This window comes from Panthera leo, chromosome D3 (genome assembly GCF_018350215.1).
Source record: "Panthera leo isolate Ple1 chromosome D3, P.leo_Ple1_pat1.1, whole genome shotgun sequence".
NCBI classification, from domain to species: Eukaryota; Metazoa; Chordata; class Mammalia; order Carnivora; family Felidae; genus Panthera; species Panthera leo.
Genome location: NC_056690.1, coordinates 9,871,295 through 9,899,058, shown reverse-complemented (window position 1 = coordinate 9,899,058; position 27,764 = coordinate 9,871,295). Strand labels below are relative to the sequence as shown.

The window sequence follows — 27,764 nt, the reverse complement described above, 5'->3', positions numbered from 1 at the left end:
AATAGCATTGAATTCTGCTGGGAAAGTCAAGATTGAGGCTGAAAGAGGTCTTTGGGTGGAGAATATGGAAGTTCTTGGTGGTAGCCTTAACAGGAGCAGCTGTGGGGGTTAGGAGGGGTGAAGCCAGGTGCAGTTGGTCAAGTATGGTGAAGAGGGTAAGACGACAAGAATAAATCTCTCCAGAGGTTTGTTATGAAAAAAAGGCGAGAAATGAGAGAGAGGTAGTGGAGTGGACCGTGGGGACGTTGAAGTATTTTTAACTTTGTTTTTAAAATTTTAAATGAACAGATAGTAAACTCATCTGCTTCAAGACTGACAGATTATAGGGCTTAACCTTAGACCTCTGATAAATGGCCTTGGCCAAACCAGACAAAAACTCGTAAAATGAGGGCTTTCAACTAGACGATTCGAACTTTTAGCCCTGATATTCTCCCCCACCCCCTCCAGCTTTATTGGGGTATTACTAACAAAATGGTATACTTTCAAGGTAAAGATTTGACGTATGTGTATATTGTGAAATGGTTACCATCGAGTTAACACCTCCGTCGCCTCATGTGTTCACCACGTTTGTGTGTCTGCGTGTATGGTAGCGTTAAGATGTAACTCTTAGCAACTTCTAAGTTTATGATTACCTATAGTTACCATGCTGTACATTAGATCCCCAGGACGTATTCATTTTCTAACTGAAAGTTTGTACCCTTTGACCCACATCTCCCATTTCTCCCACCCTGCAGCCCCTGGCAACCATCATTCTTTCTGTGAGTTTGACTTTTTATCTTCTGGCGTGAGATCATAAAATGTTTGTCTTTCTCGGGCTGATTTATTCGCTTAGTATAATAGTCTCAAGGCCCATCCGTGTTGTCACAAATGGCAGGATTTCCTTTTTTAAAAGGCTGAATGCTGAACTTCATTTTCTGATTCACAAAAGCTTTTGGTTTCTAAATAGTATAAATATTTGCTACTTAGATGTGGCTGATGATAATCATTAGAAAGGATTAGGTTTGCTCTGAATTATGATTTCACCCAGATACTTGGAAGTACTGGTAAATTTCTCTCCAAATTTAGTGATAGTTATATTGTTTTGAATACATTGTTTTTAAAAATAATCTATTTATGGGGCACCTGGGTGGCTCAGTCGATTAAACATCTCTTGATTTTAGCTCAGGTCATGATCTCATAGTCATGAGATCCAGCCCTGCGCTGTCCACGCAGAGCCTGCTTGGGGTTCTCTCTTTTTCCCTCTTTTTGTCCGTCTCCTGCTTGCACGCGCACGTTCTCTCTCTCTCTCTCTCTCTCTCTCTCTCTCTCTCTCAAATGTTAAAAATTTCTAGCGGCGCCTGGGTGGCTCAGTGGGTTGAGCGTCCGACTTCGGCTCAGGACACAATCTCACAGTTTGTGGGTTTGAGCCCCTCGTCAGAGCCTGGAGCCTGCTTCGGATTCTGTGTCTCCCTCTCTCTCTGCCCCTCTGCAGCTCACGCTCTGTCTCAAAAATAAAAACAGCAAAAAAAAAAATTAAAAATTTTTAAATCTATTTACATAGTTATAAAATTCAAATGGTACAAAAGTCTCTCCTTCACCTTGCCTCCTGATTCAGTTTCCCTTGCTGCAGGCAAGTAACGTTAACACTTTCTTCTGTATTCTTCCTGAGATAATATGAACGTGTACAACTACACATGTATAATTTTTTCCTTTTCTGTTTTTACACAAATAATTTGTTATACTTTTTTTTTTAAGCTCTGTGATCAACGTGGGGCTTGAACTCATGATGCTGAAATCAAAAGTTGCATGCTCTACCAGCTGAGCCAGCCAGGCACCCACACTCCCAATTTTTTTTTTTTAAGTTTTTTTATTTTGAGAGAGCGAGCACACATGGGAGGAGCAGAGAGAGAGAGGGAAAGAAGAATTTCAAGCAGGATCCACTGCAACATAAGCTTGAGGTGCAATATGGGGTTCAGTCAAACTCACGAACCGTGAGATTGTGACCTGAGCCCAAATCAAGTGTTGGATGCTCAACTGAGCCACCCAGGTGTCCCGGTATTTGGATTTAAAAAAAAATTTTTTTTAATGTTTATTTTTGAGAGAGAGAGAGAGAGAGAGAGCATGTGCGTGAGCGAGTCGGGGAGGGCCAGAGAAAGAGGGAGGCAGAATCTGAAGTAGGACCCCAGCTCTGAGCTGTCAGCACAGAGCCTGATGTAGGACTCGAACTCAGGAACTGTGAGATCGTGACCTGAGCCAAAGTCAGACACTTAACCAACTGAGCCACTCAGGCGCCCCACTGGTATTTGGATTTTATTCCAGGGGACAATGGAGAGCTCAGAGTTCTGAGCAGGATCTGGTTTTAAAAGTTCATGGTAGCTTTTGGGTCAAGAATAAAGCAAGATTTAAAGATTTGGGGCGCCTGGGTGGCTTAGTTGAGCGTCCGACTTCGGCTCAGGTCATGATCTCGCGGTCTGTGAGTTCCAGCCTGGCGTCGGGCTCTGTGCTGACAGCTCGGTGTCTGGAGCCTCCTTCGGATTCTGTGTCTCCCTCTCTCTGCCCCTTCCCTGCTCATGATGTGTGTGTGTGTGTGTGTGTGTGTGTGTGTGTGTGTGTGTCTCTCTCTCTCTGCCAAAATAAATAAACATTAATTTTTTTAAAGATCCTTTAAGAGATTAACCAGCTATGGAAGAGACCACATATTAGTTTTATAATCAGGAAAGAAATACTAAAAACCTATTTTTGGAACCTCGACTACCACCAGTGTTCTTCCTTGTCAATTTTTACGAAAAATCAGTGGAGTTTGATCTGCAAAATAGGCGTGTTGATACTTAAGATTGAGGGAAAGCTAAAGGATTGAAGCCTGGCTAAGGTAAATAGGTAATCCTAGCAGGACTAACTAACTGGCTGTGCTTGTCTCAAAATGATTTCTTACAAACTCCGAGTGGAATAGGTAAGTAACCATTACATAAGGTAGACTATAGAAATATTGGAGTATGATGGAAAGAAATGGAATGGAGTAGATACCCTGCCTAACTGAAGCTATTAATATGAACAAATGTCTGACTTTGGGGGTATTTGAGTTATCTTCTGCTCAACAAGCGACCTCAAAACTAAGTGACTCTCAGCAGTAACAACTTACAGGTTGATGGGGCTCAGTATGGTGGTGGTTCTTCGTGGCACGGAGGAAGCTGAGGTCATACTTGCAGCCTCGTTCAGCTTGGAGCTTGACTGGGGCTGTCATGTTCACGTCGGCCTCTCATTCTCCATCTTTTCAAGAGCACAAGTGCTCCTCTAGCCTGTGCTAGTGTCTTGCTTCAGAGGGCCAAGCCCGGAGTCTGCGTGGGAGGCAACTAGGCGAGGGCCTGACTCCAGGTTGCAGCTTTCCCCTGGGGCCACCAACGTGATAGCCTAGCGCTTGGGGTCACCGGCTTTTGACATTCTCCGACACTTAGATTCTGGCCTTTAAAACTACAGAGTAACTAAATCTCCTTTTTTTTTTTTTTTTTACCTTTTCAGAACATATTTTTTACATCTTTTGTTCTGAGTTCTTCCTGCTCCCATATATACGTGCTCTCTATAAAAGGCTGTTCTTTAGATAGACTCAGTGACCATTTTACTGCTATTTTGTCCTCTTTATGTCCCTTCTGAAAGATATGGTCAGCATAGTAATGGACATGCTAGGTCCCTTCTCTTTTCCCCTGGGTTTATTATTTCCTTTAAATTGTGATCTGGATGACTGAGACACCCTTCATTCGTCAGTATTAATTCTGCACCCGCTCTGTTGCTTTGTCTGGGTAGCGGGGTAACAGGCCTTTGTTTTCAAGGAGCTCACATTAGTGTGGGGAGTTCGACAATAGGAAAGTAAATTAAGTAAATAAGAACAAAACCATCTCAGCTAGTGAAAAGTAAAGGAGGTGAGAAAATAAGATGATATGACAGTGAATGGGGTGGAGGTGGGGAGCCACTTTGGTTTACCTGGCAGATCCGGCCTTTCTAAGGAAGGACATTGGAGCTGAGACCTGAATGATAAGCCACCATCCATCCTGACGGGTAGGGTGACCAACCATCCCAGTTTGCCTGGGACTGAGATTTCTCCGGTCATGGGACTGTCAGTGCTGAAACTAGGACATTCCCAGGCAAACTGAACAGTTGCTCAATCCAGGAAGAGGGAACAGCAAGTCCCAAGGCCTAGAGTTAGGAGGAAGTTTGGCATTTTAGAGGCAGGACAGAAGGCCAGTGCGGTCAAGGGTGTGGTGAGAAAGGGTGAGCAGAGGCAGGCGAGGCTGGGAGGTCTGTGAGTGACAGGCTATGTGGGCCTTGATGGTAGTTTGGGTTTAATAAGCCACTGTGGGGTTCTGAGACTGGAAGGACGTGGTTTTGTTTACATTGGTGAATGATCATTGGCTGGGTGTAGAGAGGAGAGCATAGGGTGCCGAGGTAGAAACGGGAGGCCAGTTGAGAGGCTGGTTCAGCCCTCAGGCTTGAGATGATGGTGGCCTGTGCCTGGGAGGCAGCCAGGAGGGAAGCTTCTTGGCACCACTAACTCTCGCTCTGCTTACTCCTCTCAGCCTTTTCCCCTCCTTTCTAGGTCAGTAGCTTTTCAATCCTGAAGAGCTTCTTTGCCAAGCAGAGGTTCCCAGATTTACCATTCGTACGCCACACCGCTCTCCTTTTTGCTTCCCCGGGTGCTTTATCAGTTTCTCCGTGTTTTCAGACAGTGACCCGACTAAGCCACCCAGGCGCCCCGCTTCTCGGTATTTTCAAAGTACTTGAACACAATGGTATAGTTTTTTTTTAAGGTCTCCATTGATTTTCTCATGGGGCCAGATTGGGTAATGCTTTTGAATGCCAAGCTTAGAGTGACTGATTTTTATCTTGGATGCCTTTGAAGGGTTCTTTCCAGAGTTGTGTGACATAAATAGAGCTATGCTTGGTAAAAGTTGCTCTAGCATGGCGGGGGGGAGGGACGACATGGACGTGTTAAATTTTCAGCAACAGCAGGCTATTTGAGAGGAAATGCCTGGGAGCGGGAGGCAGTCGGAGATGGTGGGACTGAATCTCAGTAGCAGGGATGGGTCTGTTTATAGGAACGTGGGAGTCATACCACGAAGAGGTGAGATCGGATTCAAGCGAGGACGCTGGTTTGTTTATTCAGCAAGGCATTGAGTACGTCTGAGTGCTGAGGAGGTTATGGTGAACAAGCCAGGCCGAGATCCCTGTTCTCGGGGACCTGGCATTCGGTCGGGGTGGGAGGTAAAAGAGTGAATTAATGAGTAAGATAGCTTTAGAGAGCGGTAAGTGCCATGTGGATAGCAAAACAGGGTGACGTGCTCTGGCCTGGGGAGGGGGGAAGGAGATTATTTTTAGATCAGTAGTCAGGGAAGGGGTCTTTGCGGAGGTGGCATTCTACCTGAGACCTGAGTGATTGGAAAGAGCCAGCCACGAGAAGATGTAGGGACAAAGTGTTCGAGGCAGAGGTCTTAGACACCAAAGGTTGGGTCTAATCCTAGGCAAGCTTCTGTTTGAGTAAGTGGAGATGGGGAACCAAAAAATAAGAGAGTAAGGAGGGTGGGGACCGTGTTGGTTCTGCTCACCAGCAGAGTACCTTCCACACAAGTAAGGATTCATATTAAAAAGACACAAAACAGGATCGTGTTCTGGAAAAAGAAATGGCAACAGCACAGCCCACATGGAAGACAAGGAAGAGGTCCATGGTTTTGGTTTTAGGTTACGCACGGACCGTTCAGCACATCCACTTGTTAGAGGGGGCCAAGTTAAGTCGCTATAAAGGGGGAGGAAGTAGGGGCGAAGAAATAGAAATAGCATTTTTTGGACTCTCCAAGAACTCCTCTCTCATATCACTTGTGACTGTATCCTAAGAGTCTCCCCCACTGTGTGCAGCCTTCCCTGGGAATCTTTCCTGGCTGTGCTTCTGAACTTGCTTTCTCTTCTCTGTTGCCAGCCTTTTACATTGGACTCCTTTGCCTTTTGTTTGCTTCTGTGAGCCTTGCCTCTCTGCACTCCTATTCCCTCTGGTCTCTGTACCTCACAGCTGCAGGCCAGTCCCACCCAGCTTTGCTGGTGGCATCAGTGTCTGAGGCTCCAGCCAGATCCAGGAGCCTGGGTCTGGAAGGGGGCAGAGAGATGCCGAAACTGGAGGAGATGTAATTTGAGGCATTTGCCGGTGAATGGAAGTGGAGAAAAGGCATGGTACTTCAGTGGGCCACTCAAGTCTTGTGTAAGGTCTGTGTGTGCTTGAAACCACGGAGAAGGAAGACCATAGGGAGACAGCCAGATAACAGCGCAGAAGGGCCTTAATTAAGGGAGCAGTTAGGGGACAGAAGAGGAAGAATTAACCTTAAACTGCATGAGGTGAGTGCACTTCTTCCTCTGAATTAAGAGGAAAGGAAGGATAAGTGAAGCTGGATACAAAGATACTGGAGTTGGAAGAGACATGAGTGGGAGAAACTTCTAGTAAGTGGTCTGGATCTTTTTAGCAAGAAAGACAGGTGCTCTGCTTGAAGTCAAGCTCGAGATCGGTGCAGGAATTTTGGAATCCTCACTGCAGAGGTTCTGCTGGGCAATCAAGTGTTGAAGGAAGGACTGGCGGGCACCAGCAAGGATCCAGCTGATGTTGGCACGTATTTTTTAGCAGACAAAGTCTGCCTTCCTCCAGGATTGCTGTGCAGTGCCCAAGCAGCTGGGGCTAATGTTAACTGCTGCTCATACGGAATTTGGATTTTAGCCACTAATTATATTTCAAGAAGACATTATCTTCCTGGTTATACTTAATAGCGAATCAAAAACTGATTGATTTATTTTCCTCTCCTCTTACTTGTACCTGTCAGAAGCTTGTAATTAGCGAGAGCTGCCTGTGGAATTCAATATAAGGAATTTTAATCAACCTTTTGCAGATCCTATTAAACTTGGCTCCCTGCTTTTAGAATCGGTGCTGTTATGAAAAAGGAAAGCTCTTGAACTTAGCACAGCCTTTCTTTTGTTCTCAGTAGTTTCCATAGAACTTAAGTTTTGAGGCGTACATCTACTCAGGTGCAGGCTTTGGAAATACGTGTTTTTTTCTTTTTTTTTTACGTTTATTTGGAGAGACAGAGTGCGGGGGTGGGGTGGGAGGGGCGGGCACAGAGAGGGAGAGAGAGAATCCCAAGCAGACGTGGCACTGTTGGTGCAGAGCCAGATGTGGGGCTTGAACTCATGAACCTCGAGAATCATGACCTGAGCTGAAATCCAGAATCGGACGCATAACCACTTGAGCCACCCTGGCGCCCCTTTGGAAATGTTTTCGAGCAAACGGATCGCGGTGATAATTCTCAAGTAGAAATCTACCGACTTGGGGGAAACCACTATCTCTTAAGGGCCTCTTTTTCTTTAACTACTAGGTTGAAAATGGTGTCTATGTAGCCAATCCGCTTCAGGAACGTACAATTCTAATGAGAAAAGAGGGCGAATCTGCAAAAAGCATTAACGAGATGCTTCTGAGCAGACTTTCACGCTACAGAGCTTCTCCATCCGCAACGCTGGCTGCCCTCACAGGCTCCACCATCTCCAACACTCTGAAAGAGGACCAAGCAGGTATGCTGCCCCTCACTTACACTGCTTGCCTTGTGTAGCTCCATTCAGCTGTTGACATATATTTTAAGACTTAATTAATTAAAAAAAAATTTTTTTTTTTTTAACGTTTATTTATTTTTGGGACAGAGAGAGACAGAGCATGAACGGGGGAGGGGCAGAGAGAGAGGGAGACGCAGAATCGGAAGCAGGCTCCAGGCTCCGAGCCATCAGCCCAGAGCCCGACGCAGGGCTCGAACTCACGGACTGCGAGATCGTGACCCGAGTTGAAGTCGGACGCTTAACCGACTGAGCCACCCAGGCGCCCCTAAGACTTAATTTTTAAAATTTTTATTTTTATTTGTTTTTAATGTTTTTTATTTTTGAGAGAGAATGTGTGTGAATGGGGGAAAAGCAGAGAGAGAGGGAAATGCCAAATCCAAAGCAGGCTCCCGGCTCTGAGCTGTCAGCACAGAGTCTGACGCGGGGCTCGAACTCACGGACCACGAGATCATGACCTGAGTCAAAGTCGGATGCTTAACCGACTGAGCCAATCAGGCGCCCAAGACTTAATTTTTTTAGAGCAGTTTTACGTTCACAGCGAAATTGAAAGGAAGGTAGAGAAATATCCCATAAACCTCCCGCCCCCACACACGCACAGCCTTCCTCATTATCCGGAGGTGGTACCTTTGTTACAGTTGGTGAACCTACATCGAAACAACATTATCACCCAAAGTCCATAGTGTATTCTTGTTCACTCTTGGTGGTTTGGACAAGTACATAATGACATGTCTTCATCATTACAGGGTTATACACCGTAGTTTCACTGCCCTAGAAGTTCTTTGTGCTCTAGCTATTTATCCGTCCTCCCCCCAGTCCCTGGCCACCACTCCTTGTAGTCCTTGTAGTGTTGCCTTTGCCAGAACGTCCTATAGTTGGAGTCACACAGTATGTAGCCTTTTCAGATTGGCTTCTTTTGTTAGTAATATGTGTTTAAGTTTCCTTTATGTCTTTCCATGGCTTAATACATTCAGCTTGTGATTAGTGAGAGGCTGCCTCTTGAATTTGGGTAGTACTTAAAAAAAAGTGTTTTTTTTTTTAATGTTTTATTTTTTATTTTTAAGAGACAGAGACATAGTGTGAGTGGGGGAGGGGCAGAGAGAGAGGGAGACATAGAATCCGAAGCAGGCTCCAGGCTCTTGGCTGTCAGCACAGAGCCCGACGCGGGGCTTGAACCCATGAACCGCGAGATCATGACCAGAGCTGAAGTCGGATGCTTAACTGACCGAGCCACCCAGGCTCCCCTTGGGTAGTACTTTTTCTTGAATGCTTGCAGTGTGCCGTACAAAGCGCTTTGCTTCACATAGTTCACCCTTTTATCTCCTTCCAGTCATCCATTTTCTTATTCCAAAGCAATACATGTTGTTGGTGTGGATGTAAATTAACGTGAATCTGTAATAATTCAAAACTGCTCTGTCTTTATAGATACCTCACTACTGTTAATGTAAATTGACTTCATGTTTAGCATATGATTCATAAACATAAAAAGCTCATGTTTAGCAACGTCCTCACTAAATACAATCTTGGTCAAGCAAGGAAGAGGCAAACCTTCCACAAGATTACTTTTTCTAGAATTTATCATTTAATGTTTGTACTTTAATATTTTCAAATAGATAATGCCTTTATAGAGTTTGAAAGTAAAAACAATATAAAAAGGCACGTGCAGAGAAATCTTACTGTATCATCTTGGCATATTATACATTTTTCTCCCACACTGCCTCCTGTAGCTAACTATATTTATTAGTTTTGACTTACAAAATTTCTTTATGCAAATACAATTAAAGACAAATTTATGCGTTCTTATTTTCCTCCTTTTCTTCATCAAAGGTAGCCTACTAAGCACACTGCTGTGTACTTTTAAGAAGAGTTCTTAACTGAACTAAGCCTTTGAGAGATTCACGAACGTACATGAACCTCTTCTATAACCTCTTAAGTGTATCCATCTCGATTTTCACCAGATTTTCAAGGTCATCTATGACCAAAAAAGTTAAGAACCATTATTCTTAAATTTTTTTTTTTTTTTCAACGTTTATTTATTTTTGGGACAGAGAGAGACAGAGCATGAACGGGGGAGGGTCAGAGAGAGAGGGAGACACAGAATCGGAAACAGGCTCCAGGCTCTGAGCCATCAGCCCAGAGCCTGACGCGGGGCTCGAACTCACGGACCGTGAGATCGTGACCTGGCTGAAGTCGGACGCTTAACCGACTGCGCCACCCAGGCGCCCCAAGAACCATTATTCTTGACGAGTTTACAGATTAAATATCAACCATGTGACTCCATAACAAATCCTAAACTGGAGTAAAAGATGAGGCTAGAAAATACGCCACATGTAGAAAAATACATCTAAATTAATATGTTTAATGAATTTAATGCAATTTTATGCTTTAATCCTTTTATATATTGAAATGTTAAGAAGAAGGAATCTTTGTGATTATAAAGCTATCTGATTACTTGTTAGTGTTAGAATTTAAGGCTAGAATTTTATTTTCACAGGTCTCTATTATATCAAATATAAGTAGGGAAGTTATTAATAGTTGTTATAACTTAGGTATGCAGATAATTTGAATGGTAGAAGTACTTTGTAGAGGACAGTCCTTTTTCTAAAATAAACAGCTTCCTGACCAGCTGAAGGCTTGATCTGGGTTTATCCCTTGGGAGAAAATTGAATCCTACCCTGTGAACAGCAGAAGTGCTAAAGCAATCTTTGTTGGAGGAGAAAATATGGGAGACATCAAAAAGAAAACTCAGAAGGCAAGGTTATATTTAGAATTCTGTGAAAACTGTTACTTGTATTTAAAACCTGTGAGTTCCTATGTTTATGTACAGTCTCTGCATATTCATTAACGTGATGTTGCTGCATAAAAATTCACCAGTTATTAAGCTAAGTGACTTCTGACAAGCCAGCATTCATAGGGTCTAGAATGTTTTATTCTGCGATAAACTGATCCCTATTACCATGTTGATAAGATGTCTATTAAAATATCTTGGTGAAAATATTCTGCTCACAGAGTTGCTTATTTTCCAATCATTGCCCCTTTTAGGTTTCTTGTGGAAATTCATGCCCCTGAATTTATTTCCTGAGTGAAGAATATACTTGTTGAGGATTTGGAGTTTTAAAAAACGGAGCTGTTTAGAAACAAGCATTCAAAACAAATATCAGACACATTAGGTTTGCTTTTCTCATGTAAACCATCTAAAGACAATTTGACATCTGCCTAGGCAGTTCTATTTTGTGCCCTGACGGCTCCCTAGGTAAAGCAGTCTGACTGACTTAGGAAATCCTTAAATTTGCATTTTCCGATCGGCCAGTGAGGAAGAGAGATTAGCGTGTATTTTATACCTCTTGATTAGAAACAATAATTATTTGTTGAATGATAGTTTATGTCACCGACCCTAAAAAATAGAAAATACGTAATGGGTTATCCTAAATCATGCAGGTGTAAAATTTGATATTGTGAAAGCATTTGTTAACTAGATATAGGTCGAAATTTCTGGCTGGCCTCATGTTCAGAGCGGTTTGTAACCCAAACCCGTGAAGAATTTGTTCTGTATAAAATGGAAAGAGGTCTATTGGAGTGCAGTTTCCCAGAGGAAACACAAACAGAAGGATTCTTCTTTCATTTTGAGATTTAGTCCATGTGAGGATTCATTCTTTTGAAAGAAGTTTTGAGACATAAAGGCGTATTGAATATTGGGAACACCTTTGAAAATGTTCGGCTCATGCAACGGGGGGGGTCTGGGGCCAGGCTATGGAGCCAGAAGATTATTTCTCCTTAGCTTACCACTTCTTGCTGTGTTTGCTGAATCCGGATATAGCCTTGTTTGAATTTGGGGCCCCCTCGTTATGCTCTAATCAAATCTGTGTGTTAAACACCACTATTTTCATCCCTTTCACCAGCAAATACTAGCTGTGGGCTGCCTCTGAAAATGCTGCGGAAGACACCCATCTATACGTGCGGCACGTACTTGGTGATGCTGGTCCCACCGCCAGGGGGCGCCGGCAGCTCTGCCACCCGTTCTCTTTTTGGTGGGACAAGTGGTTTGTCGTCTTTAAAAAGTAAGTGTCTTTGATCTGTGGCACTTTGCCCAATTTGTCTCTAACTTCGAAATTTAAGGCTTTTCTGGGTGCCTGGGTGGCTCAGTCGGCTAAGAGTCCCACTTTGGCCAAGGTCATGATCTGACGGTTCGTGAGTTGGAGCCCGCATCAGCTCTCTGCTGTCAGCGCAGAGCTCACTTCAGATCCTCTGTCCCGCTGTCTCTCTCTGCCCCTCTGCTCGTTCGTGTTCTCTCTCTCTCTCTCAAATAAATAAATGAAATTTAAGGCTTTTCTATTAATGATGTTAAACTTTGTTAAAGTTGTTTGCAGAAGCTATTTGATACCAACACAAAAACTTATCAATACAGTCATAGGATAGGGGGAATTAAAAATACAATTTTTGTAGACGATATAATAATATACTTTGCAAAACAATCCTGTAAAATTGCTAGAAATAATGAGTTCAGGACAATTTTAGAAAACACTCTGTTGCCACAGTATTTACTGATGACCCAGCAAGAGCTCTACCCAGTATGAATAGAGTTCCAAAGCTCTTAAAGAAGTGTGTGAAGTGCCTCCATTTTAGGGCACGTAAACAAAAGGTTAAGCAAAAAATTTGGAACTTAATTTGGAAATTAATGTTGTCAATTAAGTGTATGTGTATTTTTTATAAAAGAGGGAGGCATACTCTATAAAGTGTTGTGATTTTGGCTTCAGAGTAGACAAATAGTTAAATGGAATAAGACGTAGAATCAAAATCAAGAATCAAAAAATATTTCAGGGCGCCTGGCTGGTTCAGTTGGTAGAACATGCCAACTCGATCTTGGGGTCGTGAGTTCAAGCTCCAGGTTGGGTGTAGAGATTACTTAAAAATATTTTAAAAGAATGTTTCTTTTACATGGCCATTTTCTAACTTTCTAAGGGACATCATTTGACCCATCTGAGCCTCAGGTTTCCCACCTACAAAGAATAAAAGGATAGTATCTCACACTGTTGTTTGATGATCATATGCAAGAAAGTTATGTTAGAGTTTTTATAAAAAAACAAAAACCCGAATGTTTCTTTTATATACGGTAACAGTTTTTCTTTGAAATTTGTTTAGAAAAATAAAATGTTTTAAAATCTGTTTGTTTTCATTTCCCAATATTTTCATATTCTGTGCTCTTAAAATGATTTGCTTACAGCTATCCCAGTAAAGGATTATATTTCACATGTAGACTTTTAAAAAGGCATTTTGTACTCTAAGCCTGAAGATGTAAATTGGACCTCAGCAGTTGATACAAAATCATTTTTCTAATATCAACCTTTGGGCCATTTCAATTAGTTGCATGTGTTTGGGATTTAGATATTCATAATAGCTCAAAACTCTTTCGCCTGTAGAATCCAATTGGTTGGACTTTTTCTCAACAGCTTGTTATCTCTGGCAGTTCATGTGACCATAGTGTCCCCTTTAGCTCTTGAATAAATGATGTAAATTTACTGGTAGTCTTTTTTTTTTTTTTTTAATACTAGCTTTATTGAGATCTAACTTACATACCATAAAATCCATACCTTTTAGGTATACTGTTCACTGGTTTTTAGTATATTCAGAGTTGTGTAACCATTACCACTATCTAATTCTAGAACATTTTTATCACTCCATACCCATTAGCAGTCACACTCTTTTCTCTCCTCACCCCAGCCCCTGGCATCCATCAGTCTTTCTGTCTATATGAGTTTATCCCTGGCCTTTTCATATTGATGGAATTATATATATGTTTTTGTGACTGGCTTTTTGTTTTTAAGGTTCATCCATTTGGTAGCACAAAATGATTACTTCATTCCTTTTTATGGCTAAATTATATTCCATTGTATGGATAGACCCCATTTTGTTGAAATTTGGATTGTTTCTCCTTTCTTGCTATTTTGCATAATGCTGCTATGAACATCCTAGTACAAGTTTTTGTGTGGGCATGTCTTCATTTCTCTTGTGTGTATACATAGGAGTAGAATGTTCGTCATATGGTAGCTATATGTTTAGCCTTTGGAGGGACTGCCCAACTGTTTTCCAAATGCATCATTTTACATTCTCATCAGTAACGTAAAATGGTTCCAATTTCTCCACATCCTCACTGACATTTATTTTCTGTTTTTTTAAAAATCTAGCCATCCTAATGGGTACGAAGTGGTATTTCATTGTGGTTTTGATTTGCACTTCCCTAATGACTAATGATGTTGAACAGCTTTTCTTGTGCTTCTTGGCCATTTGTACCTCCCCCTTGGAGAAATATCTATTCAGATCCCTTGTCCATTTTTAAATTGGGTTATTTATTTACCATTAGTCTTATTAAAGTCTTTTTTTAGTCTCTGGCATGGCTTTTTCACTCACTTAAAATTGGCCCCATTTGATTAAAGTAGGACTTCACAGCACCATTTTTTTCATGAGGCTATAGCTTACATAGTCATTCTATTCTAGTCCCAACAAATCCGTAAATACGTAAATTTCTTCTGTTTCCTGTTCCACATTGGTCACTGTGGAGGCTACACCGTAAGTGGAAGAACTGGTGCTTGCTTTGAGGAGCTCCTCGTCTGGTCGGGAGAAGTGTTGTACATGTGTGGAACAAGGGGAAAATGGTACACAAGGCCGTATCACTGCCTGAGCTGTGGGGAGACGAAGTGCTGTAGGATGTGAGAGAGAGGGTCATTGTGGAGTGAACTAGAAAGGAGATCCGTCCTGAGGTCTTGGGTTTAAGTTGTGCAAAATAGGTATTATTCACGTAAGTGGCCAATGTGGGGAAACCCAATGAAAAAGAGATCTGGGGCAGATGATTTGTTACGGTGCAGGTTGGAACAACAGCATGTAGAAAATACGGTACAGTTTAGGGTATAGCTTGAGTCTGGCGTAGTGAGGACCTGGGTTACAGGGGGGATGGGAACAAGAAAGAGGAGCTTAAGAGACAGGGCTAGAATTTTACGTTTGAGAACGGAAAAGAAATGGTCATAGCGAGTACAGCTGTGCTGGTGTAGAGCCTGTGGAAAGGTTTTAACTCATTTAATTTTCACGATAACTACGTAAGGTGGGTGCTTCTCTAATCTCTACTTTGTACGTGAGGAAACGGAGAGGTTTGGTAAATTTCCCGGGGTCTCGCAGAACTGGTACAACTGGAATTCAAACCCAGAAAACCCAGAGCCGTGCCTGTCATCACCATGCTATCCTATGTTAAGAGAAAAGGCCAAAGTGTCTCCAAGTTCTAGAGCCAGTGTTTGGAGGGACAGCATCCCAGCTCTGTTTGAGTGTCTGCTAACCTTTGTTGAGTAGCAACTGTATATAAGATATTTCTCGTTAGTGGTATTTCCTGGTGATGTTAGTGAGCGTAACTCCTCTTGCAATTACCCTTTTGATAATCTGTATTGAAAAATATATGCAAAAGTTGCCATTTGAAAAACACTTTGAGAAATATGGCTATTTTTTAAAGTTTATTAAAAAATTTTTTTAAACGTTTATTTATTATTGAGAGACAGAGCATGAGCAGGGGAGGGGCTGAGAGATGGGGAGACACAGAATGTGAAGCAGGCTCCATCCAGGCTCTGAGCTGTCAGCACAGAGCCTGACGTGGGGCTCGAACTCACAAACTGTGAGATCATGACCTGAGCCGAAGTCGGACACTCAACTGACTGAGCCACCCAAGTTCCCCAGAGTTTATTTATTTATTTAGAGACAGGCGTGTGCATGAGCAGGGTGGGACAGAAGGAGAGGGAGGGGGAGAGAGAGAGAATCCCAGGCAGGCTCTGTGCTCTCAGCTTGGGTCCAATGCAGGGCGTGAACCCACGAACCATGAGATCGTGATCTGAGCCGAAACCAAGAGTCGGCTACTTAACTAACTGAGGAAAAGTATGGCTCACTATTTAGGAAGATGTGACTGTTTTCTTTTTTGTGGTCTTACGTGTGTATTCTGTCTCCTCATTGTTCCCACCAATAGGCAACAACAACAAAAGGTGTGATTTTTGTGAAAGTCTTGTTAAGAGCCTAAAGTTTAAACTTTGAAGAGTAGGCCATCACCGTAAGGCTTATTAAACAAGCTTAATGTTTGTTTCCAAAGTCCTTGCCTCTAGCTTGGTGTATAACATTTCGGATGGTCAGTTCACAAGTCGCGCCGATCTCATAGATGCTGCTGGAAGCTCGCTTGGGCGTGGTGCTCTTGTACCAGGATTGGGTAAGACGTGTCCGTATTTCCCTGGAAAATTCAAAATTTTAGCAGTTTCTCGCAGAAAAGTCTTGTCATTTCCCTGTGGTTTCTATTTTCCTTGCAAGAAAGAATTTTTTGATACTGTTTAATTTTGAGGATCAATGTAAGAAACTGCCATAGGTGAAATTCTTCCACATAAATTGCTATTGAAGATACTGTCCATTAGGTTGTATGATGGTGCCCTTAACAAATTCCCCTCAAATTCATGCTGTAAAAAAGTTTATTTTCCATGAGGAATCAGTATGCTCCTTATTGTTAGGAAATGAACATTATGTAATATATTGGATTTTCTCTTTGCTTTGGCTCCTAGGAAGCTCATACCTAAGTTTGGGCTTGGTTACTAAGGCTCTTATTGGGTGTTAATGTTCATAAGTCCTGGTTTTGATTTAAGCCACTCAAATCCTTTTTGGAATTAAAATGGTCACATATAAGTCCGTTACTAAGAACTGTCTGTTTCACAAGACTTACTCCATTCTCACGTAGGAGTTAAGCAAAGTAGAAATGGAGTCCTGCCTTCATGCTGATTCCTTCTAATGCTTTGCCAAACAAAGATATGGGAATTAGGGGTATGGATTGTCAGCGGTGGGGAGAATCGCCTCTGCATTCTGTAGCGGTGCTTTTGGGAAGTCTGTATACAGGCCGATGGTGACTTGACCGGTGAATACAATGTGCTCTTTGCAGGTGCCTGTTACGATACAGTGAACAACATGCTGTGGACGTGCTCAAACGATTATATCGATCAGTGGTGTAATCCTGGGAACCAGGCCTTCCATTATGTCTGCCAGAGACTTGGAGTCAGCCACATCATCACAGAGCCCAAAGGTGAAGTGCACTCATGGTCTTATAGGAAAAGACTTTTCCTTCACGAAATAAATTAGGAGAGAGCACAGCAGTACTAGTAAGTGGGAACATAGGCCAAGCGACAAAATGTGTCAACAGCCTTCCCACTTTGAACTTAGAAACCTGACATCCTTGCTGCCTGGTTGGTTTGTGATTAAATAAACCTGTAAATAGAGGATTTGAGGTAGTCCCATAGACTTTAATTTTTTTTTTTTAGTGTTTGTTTATTTTTGAGAGAGAGACAGACCGAGCATGAGTGGGGTGGGGCAGAAAGAGAGGGAGACACAGAATCTGAAGTGGGCTTCAGGCTCTGAGCTGTCAGCACAAAGCCCGATATGGGGCTCGAACCCACAAAGCGCGAGATCATGACCTGAGCCAAAAGATGGATGCTTAACCGATTGAACCACCCGGGCGCCCCAATCCATAGAGTTCTTTAGAGCAAACTGTTACATCACTCTGAAATTGTCAGAACCGTGGTGCAAAAAATGATGATTTGTAGTTGCCATGGGTTATTTGGTGTTTTAATGTTTTACACTGATAACTTATTTATAAACAAACTTATAATTAGATAGAATTAAGTATGTATTAATAACTTAAAAGCAAGTGGCTTCAAGGTCAGGTACAGTGGTATAGAAGAGCACATCCTCCTCCCTTACAGTAACGGTGACAGGGACATAATTACCAAGAGCAACTATTTCTAGGCTCTGGAAACTGACCAAAGGCATACACCAAATTGAGAAGTGAATCCTCATAAAACCACTGAACTTTGGGTAAGAGAAGCGGAAGTCTGTGGTATTCTCAGCTGGGATGGAAGCTCCCGTCCTCCACTGTAATTTTGGTCAGTGCAGTGACCCCCCCAGGGTGTGGCGGGTCATGTCAGTGACCCCACCGGCATGGGGCAGATCATGTCAGCCGGCAGCTTTGCTGCCGGAGGAGGCTGACTCGATTTGGAGCAGAGCGTGGAAAAGACTCCTGCCCAACCCCGGTGCCAGTAACAACACTCTTTGCGTGGCACGCCAGCTGAGAAGACCAGTGGCTTAGCTGGCCTGAGGTTGTGGTTTTGATGAGGGCGAGCAGAGAGCCAGCGGACTAGCCAGAGATGAGCTCCTGAGATCCGGGTCAGGAGAAAGCTGCACAGGGCCTTGGTAAGCTACCTGCACATCTGCATAGAAGAAGTTGGAGAGGACCCAGCGTGTTCACACAGGCCTGGCCGAGCACGAGCCTGTATATACCTGTGACGATGTGAGAGGGCCCGACAGAAATCCAGGGCAGAACTGAAAGCTGTATGAGCCTTGACGTGCTCTCCCCAAAAGAGAGACCCAGCCAGGGTGGCTGACTTACTGGCTCAAGGTGTTTGAGCACAACCTTTGACTCAGACTAGGTGACCCCTAGGAAAGCAGGCTTAAAAATAAAAACAATAATGAGAGTAAACAAGTGAAAGAAGGTAAAAACGTAGAAACAAGAATTAAAAAAAACCCAAACCAAACCAATTAGTAGCTACACACTGCAGACACAACTCAGAAGTGGGACTTAGCAGATAAAGACTAAAGTAGCCTTTCATACATATACTGAAAGATCTAAAAGAAACCCTGTTGAAATAGATGACTTAAGAATAGAGAATGTCAACAAATAATTTTTGAAAAAAGAACCAGTTGGAAATTCTGGATTTGAAAAGTTCAGTGACTGAAGAGGAAAAAAAAATCATTAAGAGGGCTCAGCAGCAGGCTTGAGATGGTGGGAAAAATAAATCCGCAACTTGGACCTAGCTGGATAGAGTCTTCATATTTGAAGAACAGAAAAGGACACTTCTGGGGACTACTGGTCAGGTATTTTATAGAATGTCCTTTGGTTTGGGTTCATCTGATGTTTTCTCATTTTTTTTTTTTTAAGTTTGAGAGCACATGCATGTGAGCAGGGAAGGGGCAGAGAGAGAGAGAGAGGTGGGGGGGGGGGGGGAGGGGGGGAGGGAGGCAGAGAGAGAGAGAATCCCAAGCAGGCTCCATGCTGTCTGTACAGAGCCCCAGGTGGGGCTTGATCAGCGAACCTCGAGATCATGAACTGAGCAGAAACCCGAGTCAAAGGCTGAATGGACTGAGCCACCCAGGTGCCCTGACGTTTTCTCATTGGAACTGAGGTTTTAGAGAGGAATTCCAGAGGTGAAGTGCTTTTCTCATTACATCCTATCACAGGGTTCATAATGTCAACAGGATTTATTATTAACCATGTTAAAATTGATCAGTTGGTTTAAATGCCAGCTTTCTTCACTGCAAAGTTTCTATTTTTCCCTTTCCAGTTAGAAGCCAGTCATTAAGCCCACACTTATGGGAAGAGGAATTAGGTTCCACTTCCTGAAAGGAAAAGCATCAAAGATGGGCACCTGCGTGGCTCAGTTGGTTGGTTGTCTGACTCTTGGTTTCAGCTCAGGTCATGATCTCACAGTTGATGAGTTCAAGCCCCAAGTGGGGCTCTGCAAGGAGCCTGCTTGGGATTCTGTCTCTGCATCTCTGCCTGCCCCTCCCCGACTTGGGCCTGCTTTCTCCCCAAATAAATAAACATTAAAAAAATCAGAATTTGTGGACATATGTTAATTACCACAGTAATTAATACTTTGAGGAAGGTGATATTTTGAGGCTCTGCAGTTATCTAATCAGATTTTTTATTCTTGAGATAGTTTTGGTAATTTGTGTCTTTCTAGAATTTGTGCATTTCATCTAGGTTTAATTTTTTTTTAAATGTTTATTTTTGAGAGAGAGAGACAGATTGTGAGTGGGGGATGGTCAAAGAGAGAGGGAGACACAGAATCTGAGGCGGGCTCCAGGCTTGAGTTGTCAGCAGAGAACCCGATGCGGGGCTTGAACTCAGAAACAGTGAGATCAGACCTGAGCCGAAGTCGGATGCTCAACCAGCTGAGCCACCCAGTGCCCCTAGGTTTGATTTTTTTTAAATGTTTTTATTTTTGAGAGACAGAGCATGAGTGGTGGAGGGGCATAGAGAGAGGGAGAGAGACAGAATCTGAAGCAGGCTCCAGGTTCCGAGCTGGCAGCATAGAGCCCGATGCGGAGCTCGAACCCACAAACTGTGAGATCATGACCTGAGCCAAAGATGCTTAACTGACTGAGCCCCCCCAGGTGCCCCTAAGTTTTCTTATTGTTGGCATAAAGTTGATCATGCTATTTCCTTAGAATTAATTTTCATAGTCAGTGGTAATGTTTCTACTTATGTTCCTGCTTCCGGTATGTGTGTAAATTTACTAAAAATCATTGAATTGTGCACTTAAAATGGGAGAATTTTATGGTATGTAAATTGTATCTGGATAAAGCTATTGGGGGATAAAGAAACAGCAAAAAGAAGAAAAAAGTCAACTATATATCAGTGCCTCCCTAATGATTCTCTCCAAGCCTCTTGCTTGGAGACTTTCTCTCTAGACGATATATTCACCTCCACTTGCATATCTGATCGATATCTCCAGCTTGTCAAAAACAGACTTCCTGGCTTTCCCCTTCTCCAAATCTATACCTGCTGAATCCCCTGTGTGCTAGTAGAGGGATCACTGTGCCTTCATACGCTGAGCCCACAAATTTAGGGTCATCTAAGACTTTTTTTTGACACCTCATATCCAAATGGACATCAGCAAATCCTGTCCGGTCCTACCCTCAAGAGGTATCCCAAATCCAACCATTTTGCACCACCCGGACTGCACTACCTCTTGCCTAGGCATTGGTTTTACTTTGCCAGATTCTCCTAGTGGCCCGCTCACTGGTCTTCCTGCTTCCTCCACGGTTGCCCTCCGCCCCTGTAGGTTCGTTTCCGCCCCGGCAACCAGTCTCAGTGTCAGGAGTCAGGTCTGTCCCTCCTCTGCTCAGACTCGTCCACCGGCTTCCCATCTAACTCAGCATAAAAATCAAAGACCTTATTTATTTGGGTAGGTCCCAGAGGCTAGCTTTCTGAAAGTCTTTGGTGAGGATGAGTAGTATTAACCCGAATTCTATTGTCCTAAAAGCAAGGGACTCAAAGACATAAAAGAGAACTGGCCCTCCAGTTAATATACAATTGAAAAGTTTAGTTTTGGCCAAGTTTACCTTCTCTTTGGTTTTCCTTGAGTCCTTCCTCATAGTCCCCAGTGCCCACCAGCCTTTAGCAACTCCAAGGTCCCCCTACCCAGGCCTGCCTCTCCCAGATTGCTGCTTTCCTGTTCCTGGTAGGCAATTAATTTCAGCTGCTTTAAGGGGGAAAAGCAGGGTTGGGTTTTTTTGTTTTGTTCTGTTTTTCACTCTGCCTGTTTAGATTACTTTCACATCCATTTCCTGAATGGCTGTGACCGTCCATGGGCTGTTTATTATTGTGTAAGAGGATGCTTGTGAATGCTCACAGTTGAACTGATGGCTCTCTAGGTTGTGGGGACTGAGATAAAAATGTTGAGGTACCGTGGGAGGAGATATTTGTGGACCTGGGAGTGGGGATGCGGTGGGGGTGGTGTTCCATCACAGAGAAGTCATAGAAGGTAGATTTTACTAGATTGGTTGCAGCATGGCCTCTGAGCGGAAATGACCTGAATGCAAATCCCAGCTCTATACTTAGTATCTGTGTGACCCAGGGCGAGTTACTTAACCTCTCTGACCTTGATTGACTCCTCTACAAAACAGGGCTAAAATAGTCTAAGTTTATAACGGTATTGTAAGGTAACGCATGTAAAACAGCCTGTTGTCCGGCATATAAAAAGGGCTCTCTAACTGGTTAGTCACTTTTGCCCTTTAAAAATGGGGATTTCCTAGGGGCGCCTGGGTGGCTCAGTTAAGCGTCTGACCACCTCAGACCATGATCAGGCCATGATCTCGCAGTTTGTGAGCTCAAGTTCCGTGTCGGGCTCTGTGCTGACCGCTCGGAGCCTGGAGCCTGCTTCAGATTCTGTGTCTACCCCTCTCTCTGCCCTTCCCATGCTCTGTCTCTGTCTTTTAATAATAAATAAACGTTAATTTTTTTAAAAAAAAATGGGGATTTCCTAGCGTTTGCATTTTCGCCCCAGCACTCTGTGGCAGGGAAAAGGATTCTCCAGAGGTAGTAGAAGAGACGGGAGCCAAGATCCTCTGTCCTAGTATGTGTGTTCCTTTTGTAAGTCAGAGTTCTGCTCCTTGGAGGCCACCCACGGAGATGCCTTTCCTCACTGAGTTTCTTTTTCATTTTCTAGAAGAGGCTATAACCACGAATGAGGTTATAAACCAGTTACTGCACCATGTGGGTGCGATGTGCATACACCAACTCAATCTTCTTGCCACCAACCCCAATCTTCCAATCACAAGTGTCTTGGGCAAGCAGCATCCAATCGAAGCCCACCATCTTAGCAGTATTTGTGACATTATGGAGAAGGCCATGGTTAACGGAGATACTTGTATTATACGCTGTATTCTCGTTGTCTTTCAGGTAAATGCACCATTTCGACGTAAGATAATAGAGAAAAAGAAACACAAAACTTGGTTTCAGCCAGCTAATTGCCACCAAAAGAGAAATTTAACAACATTCCCGTCTTGCATCATAACCACACTCTAATCCTGTAATTAGAATAATCATATTCGTTGCACTGCAGTTAATGGAGTACTGCTACATACAGTGAGCTATAGCTCACTGCAATTAATAGATGTAAAATATTTACTATAATTACACTATTACACAATAGAAGAGAGTGTGGTGAAAAATCCACCTGGATGTCTGTTCATAAGAGTATCTACTCTGTGCTTTTTTCCGTAGGGATAATTTTATCCCTAGTAGAATAAGCATTTTTAGATCTACCCCTTATGTTTCCGTAGGTGGTATTTAAATTTTTCTTCAGCCCACAAACCGAAAGAAACCGAGACATCATTCGACGGTCTGGATTGCTGCTTTGGCAGTTGTTGATGGCACCAAAGGATCAAATTTGCCCTGAAATTCAGAAGGAAGTCTGTCTTGCCATCAGGTAATCATGATTTTCTTCATGCTTTCTGCAAAATGCGTCTCCTGTGCCACCCTCTACCCTCTGTACTCTACTGGCTGGTAGCCTGGAAGTCTCTGACCTCATCCCATAGTCAGGGCCTCGTGCACAGGGGATAATTTGGCCAGAGAGGGCTTGTGGCCCCACTCCCAAAGGCCCCAAGCCACATAACTATGTGTCCTCATCTTACCTTTTGGATTTTAAAAGAAAGAAACCAATTTTTTTTTAACTCTTTGATTGGATATTTTGATGGTTTGCAAGTGAAGGTTCCTGTCATTTGTGGAGAGAGTGTCCCAAAGCGACTAAGAAGCCAGTCTTTTGGCAGCCGGCAGACCTGGGTTCTAGTCCTTGCTCTGCCACTTACTAGCTCGGTTTCAGGTTTCCTTTTCCTTAGCTATAAAATGGGCATAAAAATAACACCTACTATGAGAGTTTGTGAGAGCTTCATAAAATGCAAAGTACCTTTTAAATTCTGCTTAAAACCTAAAACCTTGTTAGAGAAGAGGGCAGAATATATGGGCCATTTTCTGTTTGTTATTATTTAATATTGTTTAATATTGTTTTCTGAGTGCAATGAACTGTTATCCAGGAATATAGTTTTAATGTGACCAAGTATAATTTAGTGACCAAGGGACAACTGAATGCTTGGTCTGCAAGAACTGTGTGATAGGGGTGAACAGAGAGGGAGGGGATTTTTTTCCTTCCATAGTTGATTATGCTTTGGGTATCTTTTGTAAGTTATTTAAGTTTTTTTTTTTAAACGTATGTTTATTTTTGAGAGAGAGCATACGCGCGCGTGCTTGAGAGGGGAAGGGGCAGAGAGAGAGAGGGAGACACAGAATCCAAAGTGGGCTCCAGGCTCTGAGCTGTCAGCACAGAGCCTGACGCGGGGCCTGAACTCACAAACCACGAGATCATGACCTGAGCTGAAGTCAGACGCCCCTGTTTTCTGATTTAAATCTAGTGTCCTGAGGAAACTTCTGGAGGTGATGGCTGTGTTCTGACTATGGTGATGGCTTCACGGGTATACCCATATGTCAAAACTTGTCATATTGAACGCTTGAAAAATGTTCACTTTATTGTGTGGAAACCTCACAGAAAAAAATAAAATTCTGGCACCACTTGTGATGCCCCTCTTGCCCTTTTGGAAAAGCTGAGATTTAGAAATCCCACTTCCCAAATGTGCTTTTGGGCAGTCTGCTAATATCTACCTGGCCCGGCTACACTGACTTTTTTACAGCTCCGTTCTCTCTTACCAGTTCCATATCCAGCCTCAGACAAATTCTCATTCTGGAAACTCGCAGGAGAGGGAGCCTGTTGGTTGCTGATCAGGGAGGTGAATGGACTGTATCATGACGTTGAATTTAGGTTCAGCCACTTTGTTAGTCATGAAACTTCCGTCAGAGTTTCATGTAATCACTGGCATCTTTAATATAAGTGCAAATTAAAATATTTAGAGTTTGGATTTTCTAGAATATTTGTTGAAAAGCTTTTTGACTTTTCTGTCATTTCAGCTCTGGCTTAAATATCTTGTACCCAGGTGAAACCGAAATCAATAACTTACTTAAGCTGGTCTTAACGGAAGGTGAGAATTATCCCTGACTTCTTGAACAGCCATCCCTTTTTTTGTCCTCGAGGAACCAACTGGATTATTATGATAATAGACCTTTCTTGTTTGTTAGTATTTGTTAGTATTTTTTTTTCAAAGTTCACTTTTGAAAGAGAGACCGAGTGCAAACGGGGGCGGGGGGCAGAGGGAGGGAGACCTAGAATCTGAAGCAGGCTCCAGGCTCTGAGCTGTCAGCACAGAGCCTGATGCGGGACTCGAACCCACAAATTGTGAGATCATGACCTGAGCCAAAGTTGGATGCTTAATCGACTGAGCCACCCAGGTGCCCCTTGTTAATTTTTTTTTTTTTTTAATGTATCTGCACGTACACCAGTGCTTCAACTAGATTGAGAGGAGAAACCCTGTTCTGTGTATCTTCAAGCCTTTATCAACCTTTTTCTTTTTAAATTTTTTTTTTTAATGTTTATTTATTTTTGAGACAGAGAGAGAGCATGAACGGGGGAGGGTCAGAGAGAGAGGGAGACACAGAATCCGAAACAGGCTCCAGGCTCTGAGCTGTCAGCACAGAGCCCGACGCGGGGCTCGAACCCACGAACTGTGAGATCGTGACCTGAGCTGAAGTCGGACGCTTAGCCGACTGAGCCACCCAGGCGCCCCAACCTTTTTCTATCCATGCCGCTTAGCAGAAGGTGCCTGATAGTAGAGGTTTAACGTGCATTACAGATAATGACTTCTTAGGGGTTGCCAAGTCCGTTTGTTTCCTCCATACATTAAAACCCAACTTTTAAAGTTAGATCAAACACTACAGCAAAGCTCACCCTGTCAGAGACACTCTGTGTTTATAAGCAGCATGAGTTTAAGGAATTAGAAATCCCGCTGTGTGACATATGAAGAGGCAAACTACAGCTAGATCAGGATGTGCTGGTTGAAAGAAGTCTGCTTGGTTTGTGAGGTTGTTTTTGCTGCTGCTCTTTGTGAGAGTACGTGTGCCTGGCGCCCCTACATCGTCGACAGTGTGCTCATTTGAAAACTTGTTTTAATAGCCTCAGTTTCCTAAGTGTAATCACCAGGGTCGTTCACGGAGCTCTGTTCTGTGTCAGGAGAGAGAAACAGCGGCCTCTCCCAGCTGCGGGATGTGATCTTAACCAATTTAGCTGAACAGCTTCAAAACAACCGATTTGGCAGCGAGGAGGATGAGCATTACAGGTGACCCCAGTCACGCTGTTGACTGATAGCCTTCTCTTTGTGTTTTTCTCAGTAACTAATTTACATTAAATGCGTTTGAGCAACTTAAGTCTCCTATAATATCTAATATGATAATTAGCATGTTAAGTTGAAATCACGGATCCATCAAAAGATCATATATCCCACACTTGCCCTAAAAGGCGATGATAGCATTTTTCAGTTTTCTCGGCAAAGTACTCAGTGGAAAGAATGGATGGAACTTATTTAAACATCTTGGTGAAGGGTGCCACCCAACTCAGTGGGCTACGGGAGAGGGCCAGGGTGAGGGTGTGGGTGAGCTGGGAAGGGGAGGAAGGTGTTGGTTTTCTTTGCCGTTTACAAAAGTACTCCGACTACGTCCTTGGTTACCATTTTGTTTCTTAAGCTGGATTTAGATAGTACACCTAGTTGTTAGCATTGTTGCTGAGGAAGATGATATACTTACAGAGCCAGTGAATTTTGTATCTCCTGTTTGTCATCTCATTCCAATTGTGTAAAATTTATCCTTTTATTATTAAACCATACGTATCTTATTGTTACATTTTTCCTGCATTTTAAAGACTAAATGATGAACTTTTACACTACATTCTGAAGATTGTTGTACGGGAATCCTGTATCTTAATCACCAAGTGCCAAACTGTCTCTAAAGAGGATTTTCAAAAACTCCTTTCGACTGTGCCTGTAAGTAAAAATGTGTTTAATGAAGCCAAATGGTATCAAGTGTCCCTGTTTTCATGTTACTGTATCGAGGTGTGTGTGTGTGTGTGTGTGTGTGTGTGTGTGTGTGTGTGTGTACACGCTGATGTAACGCGCTCTCCAAGGCAGTCTTAATTGACGGAGTCAGTGGGTGACTGTGTTTGTCCTGGAAATACAGAACCAAACAAACCCACTTGGATCGCTTTCTCTAAGATTTTATTCCCCCTGCTTTTAAATGTCTTGATGCAGTGAATCGTTTGACTGAATTTGGATGTTTTCGTTTTGTTTACATAGTGAGGATTGTCCTCCCTGTTAACTGTTAATGTAGTATCGTTTTCTAAAACGTCACGCTTCCCCAGAGACTAGAAAGAACCTAGAGATTCTTTCAAGGTTCTGGTGGACTCTTTTCTAGTGGAAATTCATGAGAGGGGGAGAGGGTGGGAGAAATTCAAGTAAGTATCTGAGTGACTAGTGCGAATTAGGCAGCAGAAGGCAGAAAGGTGAATGTGTCAAATGACATATCAAAAGTCATGTGGAAATAAGTCACCTGAGAAACTAACCTGGTCTGTTTTCTGTACTTTCTCTTCTGCTTCCCTTGTCCAACCCTTATAAACATGAGGATGACATGAACCCTTTTTGCTGTAAGGTGTAGATCATTTAAATGCCCTTATTTGTATTAAAGGCTGCATCCTCCTGCCTGCGCTATCTGATGGCAGTTCAGAACCACCTTCTCAGTAACACTATTTTGATTAAACCCGATGAGAACGAGGACAGTGACAGCTCCTTGCAGGGAGAGACATTGAAGGTACAGGTAAACACCAAGCTTTCTTCTAACGATGCTTTCTACCCAGTGTGTAAAGGGCAGCTCGACTGGCTAACTCTGTGTATTACGATGTCACATTTCACCCTGTGGCTCTATTGTTGTGAGAGGTAATATTAGGTCACTCATCTCATAGGTTTTTATGTCCTTGCACAGTGGTTACCATATTTGTGACACTCTCATAACGTGTCTCCATGTGCTCGTGTCACTCTTCTTGTGCCTTGTTTATTTCATCCTTTTTTAAAGGACTATAAAGTATTGCGCTTACAAGTGATCTCGTACACATCTGAAATCTATGCATATAGAGATAAAATAATCCAACATTTGAAATAATTTTGACTTTGCGGCTGGTTTATTACATTCTCTCCATTCAAATAACTTAAAAAGGTGGTAATTTTCTCACAACCTTTATATTGAATAATTTCTAAACCTACGGTTCATTTCATTCTCTGTAATTATTTTTAAGTTAGCTTCTATGTAAACTCAATAATTTGTTCCCACATGGCAATTTATAGCAATCCAAAGATTTTTTTTATAGCAGTGGTGGTTATAATTTTGACAGATGCTGGAGGCTGTTGCTTGCATTGTTGTGTAGAATTTCTTCTTTGTGAGAGAATTAGAGAAATCGATAAGAACTTGGTTCTTCTCTAACGTGTTGACTGAAACACAGTGAGAAATTTACCGAGGAAGCGATAGAGATAAAAGCCATTATGCTTCGCCCTTTTCTTACTGCTTTATGCGCTCATACTCTACAACCCATACACTTGTGAATTCTTGAGTTGAT

At 42.8% G+C, this 27,764-nt stretch overlaps 2 protein-coding genes across 8 annotated transcripts in view; one reads left to right on the top strand and one right to left on the bottom strand.

Moving 5' to 3' along the window:
• The window catches only part of LOC122204271 (60S ribosomal protein L6-like), a 738,693-nt gene that overhangs the window by 92,102 nt on the left and 618,827 nt on the right, over window positions 1–27,764 (bottom strand). The gene's annotated exons all lie outside the window — the stretch shown is intronic.
• Window positions 1–27,764, top strand: part of HECTD4 (HECT domain E3 ubiquitin protein ligase 4) — a 190,776-nt gene that overhangs the window by 77,678 nt on the left and 85,334 nt on the right. For 4 of the 7 annotated variants that reach the window (XM_042911719.1, XM_042911717.1, XM_042911716.1 and 1 more), the window contains exons 8-17: window positions 7,377–7,569; window positions 11,505–11,663; window positions 15,722–15,835; window positions 16,550–16,690; window positions 21,894–22,126; window positions 22,510–22,655; window positions 24,185–24,255; window positions 25,341–25,446; window positions 26,025–26,145; window positions 26,843–26,971. In XM_042911719.1, the coding sequence (XP_042767653.1) occupies window positions 7,377–7,569; window positions 11,505–11,663; window positions 15,722–15,835; window positions 16,550–16,690; window positions 21,894–22,126; window positions 22,510–22,655; window positions 24,185–24,255; window positions 25,341–25,446; window positions 26,025–26,145; window positions 26,843–26,971 (1,413 nt within the window). Of the gene's footprint in view, window positions 1–7,376; window positions 7,570–9,475; window positions 9,592–11,504; window positions 11,664–15,721; window positions 15,836–16,549; window positions 16,691–21,893; window positions 22,127–22,509; window positions 22,656–24,184; window positions 24,256–25,340; window positions 25,447–26,024; window positions 26,146–26,842; window positions 26,972–27,764 lie in introns of those variants that run through there. The other 3 variants (XM_042911721.1, XM_042911718.1, XM_042911723.1) reach the window with 2 other exon arrangements.